The 15,429-nt window shown below is 39.7% G+C and overlaps 1 protein-coding gene and 1 long non-coding RNA gene across 9 annotated transcripts in view; one reads left to right on the top strand and one right to left on the bottom strand.

Annotated features, from left to right (window-relative positions):
* The window catches only part of MBNL2 (muscleblind like splicing regulator 2), a 158,525-nt gene extending 147,391 nt beyond the window's left edge, over nt 1–11,134 (top strand). For 5 of the 8 annotated variants that reach the window (XM_060636827.2, XM_060636825.2, XM_060636823.2 and 2 more), the window contains one exon: nt 8,339–8,461. In XM_060636827.2, the coding sequence (XP_060492810.1) occupies nt 8,339–8,353 (15 nt within the window). In that variant the 3' untranslated portion in view covers nt 8,354–8,461. Of the gene's footprint in view, nt 1–8,338 lie in introns of all 8 variants that reach the window. The other 3 variants (XM_060636826.3, XM_060636824.3, XM_060636821.3) reach the window with 1 other exon arrangement.
* The window catches only part of LOC132681903 (uncharacterized), a 74,722-nt gene that overhangs the window by 20,337 nt on the left and 38,956 nt on the right, over nt 1–15,429 (bottom strand). The gene's annotated exons all lie outside the window — the stretch shown is intronic.

Raw genomic sequence — 15,429 nt, 5'->3', positions numbered from 1 at the left:
ACTCAAATAATGTTTCCATAGAGACAGTGAGGAACTTGATGGTAAGGTCTCCAGGTTGACCTATCATAGTTTACTTAGCTCATGACATTGCTCAAGGATAATACTGTACTAACAGCATGGGACAGGCCAAATACCATGTGCATGGACGTTTCTGTATCTTTGAGACTCAAGAGAGATGCCAAGAGCATATGCCTAACTCAAAGCCCCAGACAGCTGTGTGATAGAAAAGTCCTTCGCTTTCTCTACCCGCTGGGAGTAGAGGAACCATCACCCACGGTGAATTCCTTGGCTAGGATGTTTGCTGGGGAAGGTCGGTGGGGTAGGGATGCAATGCACGGTGTGGAAGACAGAAGTGTCAGGCATGAATAGGAAGAGAAAACCTGGGACTTGTCCCTACCCGACCACCAGATGCATGCATCCACCCTCCTTCCCATTTTCCTTGGTTGCCACGGCCTGATCCACCCACTTCTTTTTTTTCCTGGCTTTCGTGTGGCCCCTCCAGTCTAGGGTCTGGTTTCATTTTCGTTTTGTCTTGACTTCTTCTGGCACTTGCAGAGCAAACATGGTGTTATGGCTCCTCTGTTCCAGAACGAGCACCCGACACCCCTGAACACTTCTGTAGTATTACAGGGAAGCATGAGGAACGAAAAAGTCTCTCATAGGCCTTTTCCTTCTTTCTCATTTATATCCTACAGGAGAAAGAGTCATCCTTGGATGATCTATGAATTTTTAGGCGACACGAGGGCTAGATTCCTGTCTCACTGTAAAACCAACAGAAATGATCCTCAGCATCCCCTCAAGGGACTTGGATTGGTTGAGGCTAGGTGTGGGATAGATAAGGGGATCATGAGCAGAGCCTCACCCCATACTTACAAGAATCTAGATTTTTCCACATGTGACATGGAATCATGTGAGAAGTGCAGTCTTACTCAAATCAAGAACTTCCATGTATGTATTTTATCCAGATAAATCCAGATAATACAAATTGTCAGTGTGGACCCTGGTCAGTAATCTTCAGTGAGACCAGGGTTATTGACTTTCATGCAAAACCTCAATTATTAATATTTTTAAATGATCAATTTTTATGTATTAGAAAGTATATCTGAAGAATCTTTCTGTTCAAATATTATAGGATAGAAAATTTTAGAAATGAGTCCTCAGCAAAATGATATGTCATTGAAAACAAAGGAATTAGAACTTTGGATGTAAACTTTCTGTGAAGAACAGAGGACAAAACAATCATCTGACTAACCTACTCTTTACGGTCTGCTAAATACTGTGGGCATTCCGGCTGCCTTGGGTTGCTCTTTTTGAGTGTGAAACTCATTGCCATATTTGAGAACTTTCTTCCACAACCCGCACGTGTGCCTAGCCTTCCTACATACATGCAAGCCCATTTTGAAATCAAGTCAAATGTGGCACAAGATGTTGCCTTCTCTCAGAACAGTATTCCCCCAAATGATGACTGGGACTATTTTCCAAAGTGTGTTTTCATATACCACTAATTATCTTTGACTTGTCTGTGTGGTTCAAGTTTACACATAGTCTTGAAGTAGGCCAGAGTGCTTACTCTGTTCATTAATAAATGTTCATTTATTAACCCGTATCATTAGAACTGCTCTGATAAGGCTATGGTCACTGAGACCAAAGACATTTGCTTTTGACTTTAGTAATCCATTCTGTGATTAAGTACAGAATGAGTTTGCAGCCAAAAATGGACCCATGGGCCTCTGCCTTTGTACATTTCGCCTCAACCAAAATACTTCACAAGTTTGGCCTCTTGGACAAAATTAGGGAATTTCAGACAGTCATGACTGACATGAGAAGTACTAGAGAAAAGACGGAGAGAATATTAAACAGTAGACAGACTGAAGGAGGGAGGGATGCCAGTAGATAGTAGTGAAGAGAAACATGCATGACAGAATAGAAAGAAAAAAAAAAAAAACCCTGTAAATAAAGAAAAAAAAATATTAGCCTGGTGAGCAACAAGCAAGCTTCCCTAGCTTGGCCATAGTTGCAGGAAATGCCATTCGGTTTTCAATTTTTTAATTAATAATAAGTTCTGTTTAAAAAGATAGCGAAACATCCTTTTAAAAATTACCTTCCAAGGAAACAGGGCCTTGTAACCATGAAACAGATTGTCTAAGGAGTCAACCAAGTCTAGAAGTTTTCTTCAAGTGGCTCTTTTTTTTCTCTGCCTTGTTTCCGTCTTTGTGAGTGATTCTTCCCCAGCCTGGAATATTTTTCCCTTATCGATATATAACAGGGAGTAGGGGAATGGTTTATTTTTCTCAAATATTCCCTAATTCTGAATTTCCCTGAAAGACTACAGAGATATATATTGCACAAAGGGTTCTTTTCCTGCCCCCATTACTATATCGCACTTGTGAGTGGTCTGTTGGTATGCTACTGATGGCAGCTTTGTGGGATCGTGTCCTCAGTAAATACTTTTTCAGCGTTCCATGCACCCAACAGTTAATATGTGCCTCCCTAGACAGTAGAGATGTAAAGATGAATGAAACATGGCCTCATTCTTAAAAACTTTGCTGTGGACCCAGTTAATGCAACAGCCTTGCTCAGAAATGTGCATTAGAGATCCCATGCTAGTAGTATTCAGATGCACTGAGATTCCTTCAGATTTCAGCAAAACCATACAAACATAGTATGAGGCATATTTTATCTACATCATCAAACTCAACACTCCAAAGACACTGTTGGATGGCTATTCACAGGAAGATTTAAGTAAAACATTGTTCTTCTCTTCTAATTATTTTGTGGTTTGGATCCGTAGGAACAGTTGGTCTTTTCATTGAAATGTTTTTTGCATCAATTAAGCCAAGCAGTAAGAGTTCTTACTGACTTTAATATTGAGCTAACATTTTGAAAGATAATTCATCTGGCATCCCATGAATCTTTGTCATGAACACATTTATATAACAAGTATGAATATTTCTGGAAGTCATCTGGAAGCTCACCATAACCTAGGGTATTCATATGTTCAGTTCCTGGCTATCCACCACGAGGCAGAAAACTCAGAAAGTGTTAGTACTTGGTGCCTCTGAAGCCTGGAGAAATCCTATGCTGATCTGTCTTCTTTGGCTAACTAGCTAACCAGGGCTAGTTAGTTCAGTGGTTGAGTGGATGATGCTGATGCACTCGAGTTCAGTGTTTCAGCCTCTGCATGGACTATTTTGCTTTCAACCAAGTGCATTTCTTACTCTGGCCAGCTGGTTTTCAAGTGTCCGCCAAGGGTAAGAGCATATGGTTGGCTCAGCCAAAATCTAACATCATCTTGGAAGAGAGAAGGCAATGTGGATATTTCCTATCTGGTGAATCAGTAAAGGGAGGGACAGTATTTTTTTCTTAGAGGGTGCCTGTTGGTCAAGTACCCTATTCCTTTGGGTGAAAGTCAAATGTCTGCAAGTTGCAGGATTAACTCCCCAGTGTTGCCTACAGCATTGACTGTTAGCTGGTTCAGGAAGCTAGCAATCCAGGCTTAATGGATATCTCCTCCCAGTAAGTAAGGCACAAACCAGCATTCAGCCCAAAGATATATTTGACCCACAGAGTTGTCTTCTATAATGTCAAGTAGTTGCTGAATTCCCATCCTCTTTTGGAAAACAGAAAGGCCAAGCAATGTGGAGCCCAGGTTTCTGCAGGTAGCCATTGGCTGGAGCTGACTAGCTGCTCCGCCATTCCTTCCAGGCACGGGCCCTCCCATCTGCCACACTCCTTACCTGACCCACTCACTCATGTGCATTTCCTGCCTGGGCCCCGTAGTCAGTCAGCTTAATATGCAGGGACCCTGTCTTCTTTTTAATAAATTTGACTGCTGTTGCACTATGAAGCAAATGGTATACGCACTTCCCGGAGGATGCAGAGATTATTAAATGGCTGCTCATAACACATTTGAGGGGAAAACAACCCATTTGATATTCTTTGGGGCCATTCATGCTTTGTCTTCAGCAAATATGTATTAGACTAAGTGTATACTGGGCTCATATGGGAATAATTTAAGGATATGGATTAAGCAGAATCATTAGATTCTCAAATCTGACCACCTGAAGGAAATGCTAATTAAAAAGTAGACTCCACTGCAGCCAAGTAATATTTTTTGCATCACCGATACTCTTGTTACAACTAGAGGGTCCACCAAAGAGTTATCCCTGAGCTCATAATTTGAAATCGAGTGTGTCTTTATTTTAAAAATAGTTTTAAAATGTTTTAAATTGCCCAATATTGTGGACATCAGCTAGTCTCATTTTTGTGTGTTCTCCTTTAGTGGAAAAAGGAATTAAAAATAATACTTTTAAAAGTTCAAAATATTGATTTACCATACAAGATTGGCTAAAATCTTATTTTAGACCCTTCTTCATCATGGTTCTCCTTCTATGAGAAAAGACTTAAATTTGAGAGACTGGTCTATCAGAGAGATGAACAGAAGTACATCCTGTTCAGTGTATTTGATTTCTTTCCCATCACATACCATACTGGGGTCCCCTGAGGCTGAAGCAGTGGACCTGTGACTGGGAGGAGGGGCTTCCACTGCTGTGAGCAGACACGTGTACAGCAGCCACTGGGAGGAGCCCTGGGTAGGATGTGGTTGCCCCACCCCCACCCCTGGGCAAGGACCAAGCAGCCCCAGGGTCCCTCAGCAATTTCTCCCCACATGGCTCCTGCGGACAGTCACTGCTGCCTCCAACACAGGGCTCCATGCTGTTTGCTCTAGACACTAGCCCACGGCCCCGCCTTTCCCTGGTTCCCAGGCTCCCCCAGGGCTTCTTCTGAGCACTGATCTCCACTGGCCCCATGAAAGGTATAGACACGTCCTTTGGAATCACTGTTTTCCCCGGTCATCGCAGACTGTCACTATACCCTGGAGGGGACTCCCGTGCCAGCAGACAGAATGAGCTAACAACTCTAACTCATGCTGGTTTGCACAAGCACTTTGTACGTCGTGCAAGCCAGTTAAAACCATTTGTGCTGCTTTTCCTGTGTGTCTGCAAAATATGACTGGCAATACTGACCTAGCTCTTAGGGCTCTGGTAAAAATCGCTCAGAGCCTCCCAGAAAATCAGGGAGGCATCTATTCAAATTACACCAAAACAACAATGATGTTTCAGAGAGGAGATTTCTGGGGAATCCAGTGTGGTAGTCAGCTCTCTGACGTGTGTGTGTGTGTGTGTGTGTGTGTGTGTGTATATATATATATATATATATATATATATATATATATATATTTTGGCAGACCCAGGGGCCAGGGGAATTTTCGATTGCCCCTTCCAAGAAAACACAGGAGGTTGAGGAAGGAACTTTGGAGATCAGTCTCAGTTTGGGCAAGTGCAGGACAAGAAGGGTGCCACTGACAGCCAGTCTATTGAGGTCACTTTGGTGCACTGTGATTTAATTAACTGTTCTTTAAAATGGACAGGCTGAGGATTAGGACTTGTCAAAATCCGATTCATAGCCCATGTTTCAGGGCCACATATAAATCTGTTCTTTTAAGAATGCACATTTTGTACCTAAATTGAAATATTCAGACACCCACGGAAGGTTTTGATCCTGCTGGCCATTAAAATTACAGTGGAGATTGAAGAAGTCTTTATGTGTAGAACAAATTTTATATGTCCATATAGAATTAGTAAGAAAGAAAATCTCTGAGAAGACGCAGCAGGGAAGCATACAAAATGTACCTATTTGTCTTTATTTTAAAATTATGTTTCTTTGCTGTGAATTAAAAATATAATCTGACTAAAGAAAAACCAGATTTAAAACTAGACAGAAGAGCCCTCTTTACTACTTCCAAATGGCTTCCCCACACCCTACCCTCTATACTCCCTACCCCCCCCAACCCCCCCCTGCCCACACACACTTGGCTCTTCTCTTCCCTCCAGGGGTCTCCCTCCAGCTGGAATTTGTTCTGTCCCCTCCGTGGGCCCCATGGCCTGTCGTGTCCCACATCCTATACCATCAGAAGTAGCAGTCAAATGGGCGGTAGCTGTATCAGAGGCACTCAATTGGTAACTGTTCCTCATCTGGACTCCTGTCTGCATCCCCAGACTGTATTTCACCCCAGAGTACACTTAATTCAGATTGTACCAGCAAGCTGTATTTCTCAGGGGGGAGAAAAAGTAATAATCAAATTACATTTTCAAGAAAAATGCTACCATCCAAAAAAATGAAACACTCAAAGCTTTCTTACCTTCTAAAATAAAATCTCTTGGACTTCTTGAAGCTCATGGCTGCCAGGAGAGTTATTCATTTTTTTATACCACATACGATAGTCCACAAGTTAGGCAAAGACATGGCCAGAGTTTCCCGGTGTAGAGGCCAGGTGGCAGTAACAGCTGACAGATAGTAGCATCGGCCATTCTTGTTTATGTCTTTATCCATATAATGAATTCTATGTAAACTGAGGCGGAGGGTCCAGGCAAGCTGGGTGAGTCCAGTTAACTCTCTCAGTTAACTTCAAGGTTAATTTACAATTCCTTTAAACCCGAGTGGTTGTACATGTCTCTTTGTCAAATGTAAGTCCAAAGCATTGCTGCGACTAATTTCTGCCATACAAATTTCCCCTTTGTTAGGCTTTCTGTAGGATACCTTCCTTTCCAGGCAGTTCAGAATATCACTCTATGTGGCACTATAGTGTCAGTAAGCAAGAATGTAAATATATTCTAAAATATGTATTATTTATGTATCAGTTTAAGAAATTGCAAAATTTTGTCCCATAAATATTTTAGGGAGACTTGCTGAAGTAAAAGAATAAAGAGAAAAAGGACATGATTTGATGTCCTGGGGCACATTCTTATTTGGAAGCCTTATAGACAGGACTGAAGCTGAGGGATTAAATAGAATAATTTCTATTTAATAGTCAAGTCTCTAAATCCAAAAGTGAAGTTACAATACGACCAGCTGAATTTGGTATTAGCAACTTGCAACGGGCTCTTCAAGGATACTGTGATAATATTTACATATAAAATCATTACATCTCATTTTTATTTGTGTATCAGTGTGCCAGGACATCAGTATATAAGTATACAAGACAAGGAATGCTATTTTTCCCAGTTAATTTTAAATTCCTAGGAACTTAAAAGAAAACAAAGAATGAACGTATCTGAGAAGTTTTGAGTTTACATTTAGTATAAATATTTAATATAAATGAGTTCTTCCTCTATTTTTATCAATTCCATACACATCTGTATGTTCCAATAAATTAAAGGATATGGTTTATTTCATGGGAGGAATTAATTTGAGTTTGTACTATTTGCGTATATACTAAAACTGTTTTATGTAAACTGCAGGAGCACCCACTTAAAAGGAAAAAATATCCACGTGTGAATTCTAACATAATAGGATAAGAAATTATGCTTGTAGAAATAAGGCTTTAATTGGGAGTTGCATCCCAGTGTGCAGGAATATTAGCTTGGCCATAAAGAATTTTTACTGGCTTTTTCCTAAACACTCTTAGCAGTTTGATAAATAAATATTTCATTCATTGCACAAAGTTTGGTTGAAGTATTGCACAAAGAATAAATACTTTTGTTAGAACGTGTTAAAAGCTTGGCTTTTTAAATGCTTGACCTTTAGAGGACTGGGTCACCCAAGGCAAACTCCCTGTCTTTTGCAAAGGTATGAAGTTGGAAATGAGCTTGGAAATCAGACTCCTGGGACCACGATTTGCATCTGATAGTTTAGCTTTATCTGTGCTTTTGGATTTATTAAGAATGTTTTAACTGCTTTATTAGAACATTGTCCCTTTTTCTCTTTCATTTGGGACGTTCATACATTCTCTACTGGTTATTATATCTTGGGAACGAAATTACTTTGGATGGGAACACACCTCTGAATTTTACATGCGCGCAAATAATAGATAAACTTAATTTGTTATACATTTAAAAATGTTTATATTTAAACGTTTCCCACAACTTTTCATGTACAAATGAATTCTCTGATTAGACTCCCTGATCACCTTAGCAAATACTAATTGAATGAATATGTGAACATACAAGAAAGAGATATGAGGCAAAGACTAAAAAGGAGATCGGGGTCTAAACACACTGCATGCCCACATATCCGCTATCAGAGTTTTACAGAAAATAAAATTCTGTGCATTTGCCTCACTGCTGTTTACAGCGGTCACATAGCAGCAGCGCCTAAGTATAAAAATTTTCAGCATGGAGGGTGGGGATCGTTGAAGATGACGATTGCATCAAAAGATCACAATATATCAAAATGAGAAATTGAAGAAAATTCCTATTTTCAAAGAGTAAAAAACTGAAACTCGTTATGTTCCCTCCCAGCAGGATGTCTAAAGCATGCTTGTCTTTTTCTTTAACAGATAATTCTGAAATAATCAGCAGAAACGGAATGGAATGCCAAGAATCCGCATTGAGAATAACTAAACATTGTTACTGTACATACTATCCTGTTTCCTCCTCAATAGAATTGCCACAAACTGCATGCTAAATAAAGATTTAGTTCTTCTGGACAGACCACAACTGTAAGAAGCTAGTGCTGCTATATCATATATGAGTATTAAATATGGTATGCTTAGTATATTCCAACCTAAGATAGTTAACTACCTGAGACCAGCTGTGACGTTTAAAGACATAAAGAGTAAAGTTTACTTTTCAAGGGTTTCTAAACATAGTTTCTGTCCTAGGAATATTGTCTTATCTCCATAACTATAGCTGATGCAGAAAGTCCAACCAATGTACTCATTTCGATTGAGAATACTTCCAAGTTAGCAATAAGCGATTAGCATTAGTTAAAAAAAAAAAAAAAAATCTATTCCGAGGGCAGGTTTGATTCTAACGCCAATTACTGTCATTTCATTTACCCGCTGGATCAAAGAGTATGTTTCGCTTCTTCACAACATGAATGCTGCAGCAAAGGTGGGAAGTGAAGTAAAACGGACGCCTGTCCCGCAGGTCTAAAATTTGAATGGAAGTTCAAGCACAAGTACGGGGGACACATCAAAGTGTGGTTGTTTGGTTTGCCTGGAGATGCCGCATTGAATCATGTGATTCTAGAATAACATTAACTAGATTGAAAAAAGAAACTTTGCACGGTATGAGCTTCATACCCCACCAAACAAAGTCTTGAAGGTATTATTTTACAAGTATATTTTTAAAGTTGTTTTATAAGAGAGACTTTGTAGAAGTGCCTAGATTTTGCCAGACTTCATCCAGCTTGACCAGAATGAGAGGCCCATGCCAACAGTCTAATCGAAGGGATTAGTTTTTCAAACTCACCATCCAGTTGCCTGTTACAGAATAACTTCTAAACTAAACACCTAGTCAAACAACGAAGCTGTAGGTGAGGAGATCTGTATAATATTCTAATTTAAGTAAGTTTGAGTTTAGTCACTGAAAATTTGACTGTGACTTTAATCTAAATTACTATGTAAACAAAAAGTAGATAGTTTCACTTTTTAAAAAATCCATTACTGTTTTGCATTTCAAAAGTTGGATTAAAGGGTTGTAACTGACTACAGCATGGAAAAAAAATAGTTCTTTTAATTCTTTCACCTTAAAGCATATTTTATGTCTCAAAAGTATAAAAAACTTTAATACAAGTACATACATATTATATATACACATACATATATATACTATATATGGATGAAACATATTTTAATGTTGTTTACTTTTTTAAATACTTGGTTGATCTTCAAGGTAATAGCGATACAATTAAATTTTGTTCAGAAAGTTTGTTTTAAAGTTTATTTTAAGCACTATCGTACCAAATATTTCATATTTCACATTTTATATGTTGCACATAGCCTATACAGTACCTACATAGTTTTTAAATTATTGTTTAAAAAACAAAACAGCTGTTATAAATGAATATTATGTGTAATTGTTTAAAACATCCATTTTCTTTGTGAACATATTAGTGATTGAAGTATTTTGACTTTTGAGATTGAATGTAAAATATTTTAAATTTTGGCATCACTGCCTGTTCTGAGAACTGGATGCACCAACCATATCATTTTCGTTTGAGCAAAAAGAAATCCGCCATTTTACTTAATGTTGGTCAAAGTCTAATGACTCTCTTTCTATTGTAGATTTGATAACCCCATCAAAAGAAAATCACATTCTAAGTGTAATCTTACATAGTGCTTGTATCGTTGCATTTGTTTTAATTTGTGGGAAAGTATTGTATCTAACTTGTATTTCTTTGGTAGTTTCATCTTTATGTATTATCGATATTTGTAATTTTCTCAACTATAACAATGTAGTTATGCTACAACTTGCCTGAAACATTCAAACTTGTTTCATTTTTCATTTCTTTTTTTTTCTTTGTTACTTCACTTAAACTCATTGAAAGCATAGTATGCGTTACTAAAAGGTCAATTACAGGAATCACTGAAATATTTTTGTAGACTAATTGTTGTAACATTGTCTTTCTTTCTTTTGTTTCATGATTTTGATTTTTAAAATTATTAGCACACAGCTATTTTCAGCCCTTTAATAATGCAGCATCAAAAACATCACCTGTATCCCCAAATGAATATAGAAGACTGTATTTTTACTATGATATCCATTTTCCAGAATTGTGATTATAATATGCAAAGAGTCATAAATATGCCATTTACAATAAGGAGGAGGCAAGGCAAATGCATAGATGTACAAATATATGTACAACAGATTTTGCTTTTTATTTATTTATAATGTAATTTTATAGAATAATTCCGGGATTTGAGAGGATCTAAAACTATTTTTCTGTATAAATATTATTTGCCAAAAGTTTGTTTATATTCAGAAGTCTGACTATGATGAATAAATCTTAAATGCTTTGTTTAATTACAAAAATAAAATCACCAATGTCCAAGACACGAAGATAGCAACTCAACAAATACTGTAGTTAAGAGACGAACTCACCACTTGTATGGGAACTACATTTCACTCTTGGTTTTCAGGATATAACAGCACTTCACCGAAATATTCTTTCAGCCATACCACTGGTAACATTTCTACTAAATCTTTCTGTACCACTTAAAGAATTCCCTCATTCATTACCTTACAGTGTAAACAGGAGTCTAATTTGTATCAACTCTATGTTTTGGTTGTAATATTCAGTTCACTCACCCAATGTACAACCAATGAAATAAAAGAAGCATTTAAAAGCATTTCTAGTCTTGCTCCTTTTTGTGTGGAGACAGACTGGTAATTAGCCAAACAAAACAGTCTCCACAATCGCACAGAAAACATTTGGGGACTTCAAAGAAGAGCAAGCTCTGGTCTTCAGATGGGAGACTGACAGGTTTTGCTTTTAACTTTGGTTTTTTAACCGTAAGGAAAGCAATTTAAAGGGATCACTTTGGAAGCTCTTTTAGTATTCCTTGAAACTAAAATAAACAGTAAATTCCCAACAGTGCTATTTATTGTTTATTTTACCCAAGGGATACAGGAGTGCTGATGCGTACAGGCACCTGTACCCCCAATGTTTAGAGCAGCACTTTCAACAATAGCCAAATTATGGAAAGAGCCGAACTGTCCATGAACTGACAAATGGATAAAGAAGTTGTGGTTTATATACACAATGGAATACTACTTGCCAATGAGAAAGAATGAAATCTGGCCTTTTGTAGCAACGTGGATGGAACTGGAGAGTGTTATGCTAAGTGAAATAAGTCATACAGAGAAAGACAGATACCATATGTTTTCACTCTTATGTGGATCCTGAGAAACTTAACAGAAGACCATGGGGGAGGAGAAGGGGGAAAAAAAGTTAGAGAGGGAGGGAGTCAAACCATAAGAGACTCTTAAAAACTGAGAACAAACTGAGGGCTGATGGGGGGTGGGAGAGTGGGGAGGGTGGGTGATGGGTATCGAGGAGGGCACCTGTTGGGAGGAGCACTGGGTGTTGTGTGGAAACCAATTTGACAATACATTTCATATTTTAAAAAATTAAAAAATAATAAAATAAACAATAAATCCCACCACTCAGCCCTCTTCTTCAGGATTCTGCCTGATAATGAAGAGAAGCGCAGCCACCAAATGGGAACAAAATATCAGTTTCATTAAGACAAGGAAGTGCCCATTAATCCACAAGACAGGCTTCTGGTGAGAGCCTGACTGGACAACAGGCTCAGCCCCGTGGCTGCAGAGGCACAATGGTGAGTCCTGTTCCATATGGACATCCTGGCCAGGTGGGCTAAGGAGAGGACAGAAACTTAGCATGACACCTGAGGGCAGGTGTTCAACAAAGAGAGTTCCCCCAAGAGGTGGTGGGTACCTTCTCCCATTTCTCCTTCCTCAGCCCTTTGGGGCCCACAGTATTTCTCAAGGAGGGGGGTATTAGCTGTTGGGTTGAAACAGTCATTGTCACGCTGAGTTTGGCAGAAATCACCTCCTCTATGTGCCAGGGCAGGAACGGGGGGAAGACAAGAACGTTTGCTCCACAGCAGGTTTGAAGCCTCAGCCCTCTGAGTGGTTACAAAAGCCCTTACAGGGAAGAGGAGGAAACAATCAGCAGCATATCAGGCAGATGCAAAATAAAATCACCTGTATTTTTAAACTGTGCCATCGGGATTTCCATGGGTAAAAAATACTTTCACACCTTTGTGGATGTTGGAAAAACTGGCTACCTGTCTGGACGAGCAATGTTTTCACTGTAATGCAGAAAAAAGCTGCTATCATATCAGTCACGCATTACAAGAAAACATTCTCGGTTAACAGTTAAGTTCAAGGTATCGACTTTAGAGAACAAGTTATTTTAAAGGAAAGATCTAAGACAAATTGTACTTAAAATTTTCACACCTGGGTTTATAAAGTGTCATTTCCATCAGTAGACTGACTTTTTATGGTACCGCATCAAAATCAAAAGTGAAACTTAAATGGGAGAGAGCAAGGCTAGTTCATCTCCTCCGCATAGAAAATATTTCAATATAAAAATATCCGTTATTCTATACTTATCTGCCAATAGAAAAAGCGTCATTTCAGTTTGGGGTGGGGGCAAATTAAAAATAATGCTTCAAACACAAAAATATACTCTCTTATTTTTTTTAAGTCTTTTTTTTTTTAATGTTTATTTATTCTTGAGGGAGAGACAGAGTGTGAGCAGGAGAGGGGCAGAGAGATAAGAAGACAGAATCCGAAGTGGGCTCCAGGCTCTGAGCTGTCAGCACAGAGCCCGACACGGGGCTCGAACAAGCCAAGAGCTCATGACCTGAGCCAAAGTCGGCCGCTCAACCGACTGAGCCACCCAGATGCCCCGGCTCTTTTGTTATTAATTCAACTTCTTTCACAGCACTTTCAACACTTTAGGGGCAGCCGGGCAAACCAAAATGTAGTTCAATATTCTAATATTTGTGGGAATAAAGATACTAGCTTGCTAAAAAAAATGATTTCTTCTTCCCCCAAAACATTCTAGTGTGTCTGCCATATTAGGCTATTATTGTTGTTGGACCAGTCTGTCTCCACAGAAATGACTGAGTCACTATGACTAAGTACGATTTATACAAAACGGAACATGATTAAAGCTTCCCTACATGCTCCTGGTGGAGGAGGTGGGTGGCAGGAATGGAGAATGGGTGGAATTGAGAACGTTCACTAGGGACCTATTTATGTGCTAAGTCCTAAGCTAAGCGGTCTATATAGGTTTCTAACAAGCCCACCCTGTGCCATTGAACAGAACTACTAATAACTGATATGTAAATTCCGACTACTTACAAAGATTCCTACTCAAGGTGTACAGAAGATTCTGCTGTGAGAGTAGCTTCACTCTGGATCAACACTGCTTTTTGGCGTCTGTGCGATCTAGTTTGACTAACTCGGCCAAAAACTTCGGCTTGGGTCATTTCAATGGCGTGTGGCCTGGGTGTCTCCCTCTCATTCAGCTATTTTGAAAAGTAACTGCCCCCCCCTTTTGAGGCGCCCCGCTATCCACCCCCTCCCCCAGTGTAAATGTCACATGTGCTACTGGGCCTGTAGTTTCATCAAACCATTCAGGTATCTCCTCCACATTTGGTGAAAACCCATCTAACCGTTTTCATGAAATAAGGTATAACCAGGCAGTAACTCTGCCTTGTTCACATATGCTTTACACACTCCTTAGCATTAGGAAGGAGCTATTATACCCGTCAAGTAGACAAGAAATCAAGACTCATAAAAATTAAGTAACGCTTTTGAGGTGACTCAGAGCAGCAGAACTCTGAAACCCTGGCTCGTCCTGACTCCACAGTCAGGTTGACATGAGGTTTATTTGGAGCACCTTTCCGGTCAAAATTTCATAAAAGAATCAGACTAAAGCCTCCATCCAGGCTTAAGGTAAAACTATAATAAGAACCCTTTACTAGGTTATATAAACTAGTTTTCTTTCCTGTCACAAGAATATGATTTATGAAATATTTTGAAGCGATGGCTGCACAGTACTATTGTAGATTTGGGATGGAGCCTCATTCTTGATTAGGACCAGAGGTGGGGCGCCTGGGTGGCTCAGTCGGTTGAGCATCTGACTTTGGCTCAGGTCATGATCTAGCGGTCCGTGGGTTCGAGCCCCACGTGGGGCTCCCTGCTGACAGCTCAGAGTCTGGAGCCTGCTTCTGATTCTGTGTCTCCCTCTCTCTCTGCCCCTCCCCCGCTCACACTCTGTCCCTCTCTCTCTCAATAATAAATAAATGTTTAAAAAAATTTAAAAAAAAACAACAGCAAAAGCATAGAAGGTTATGGGGTTTTCTTTTTTTCGTTCTTCCCCTTTTTGTTTTAAGAGACATAAATAAAGAAAAGAACAGAGGTGCCTGGGTGGCTCAGTCGATTAAGTGTCCAACTTCGGCTCAGGTCATGATCTCATGGTTCGTGAGTTCCAACCCCATGTTGGGTTCTGTGCTGACAGCTGGGAGCCTGGAGCCTGGAGCCTGCTTGGGCTTCTGTGTCTCCCTGTCTCTCTGCCCCTCCCCCGCTCATGCTCTGTCTCTCTCTCTCTCTCTCTCTCTCTCTCTCTCTCTCTCAAAAATAAATAAACATAAAAAAGGCAATGTTAGGAACAGAGGCTCCTGGGAGGAATGTTACATTGTACCACCTCTCCAGTGTTATTCCCCACTCCCCCCTCCTTTTTTCATCAAGCTTCCATACGTTTCTCTTGAAATCAAAAATAATGAAAGCCATTGCTCATTTTCTCAATAAAGACATGTCATTAGGGGCGCCTGGGTGGCTCAGTCGGTTAAGCATCCGACTTCAGCTCAGGTCACGATCTCACGGTCTGTGAGTTCGAGCCCCGCATCGGGCTCTGGGCTGATGGCTCAGAGCCTGGAGCCTGCTTCCAATTCTGTGTCTCCCTCTCTCTCTGCCCCTCCCCCATTCATGCTCTGTCTCTCTCTGTCTCAAAAAAATAAATAAACGTTAAAAAAAAAAAAAAAGACATGTCATTAAATCATGATGGGGCAGCCCCTGGAAAGAACGAATTTCTGGACAAAGGTCACAC

Source organism: Panthera onca, chromosome A1, assembly GCF_046562875.1.
Source record: "Panthera onca isolate mPanOnc1 chromosome A1, mPanOnc1 haplotype 2, whole genome shotgun sequence".
Lineage (NCBI taxonomy): Eukaryota > Metazoa > Chordata > Mammalia > Carnivora > Felidae > Panthera > Panthera onca.
Note: the sequence above shows the minus strand (reverse complement) of the source record. Positions and strands in the feature narration are given on the sequence as shown.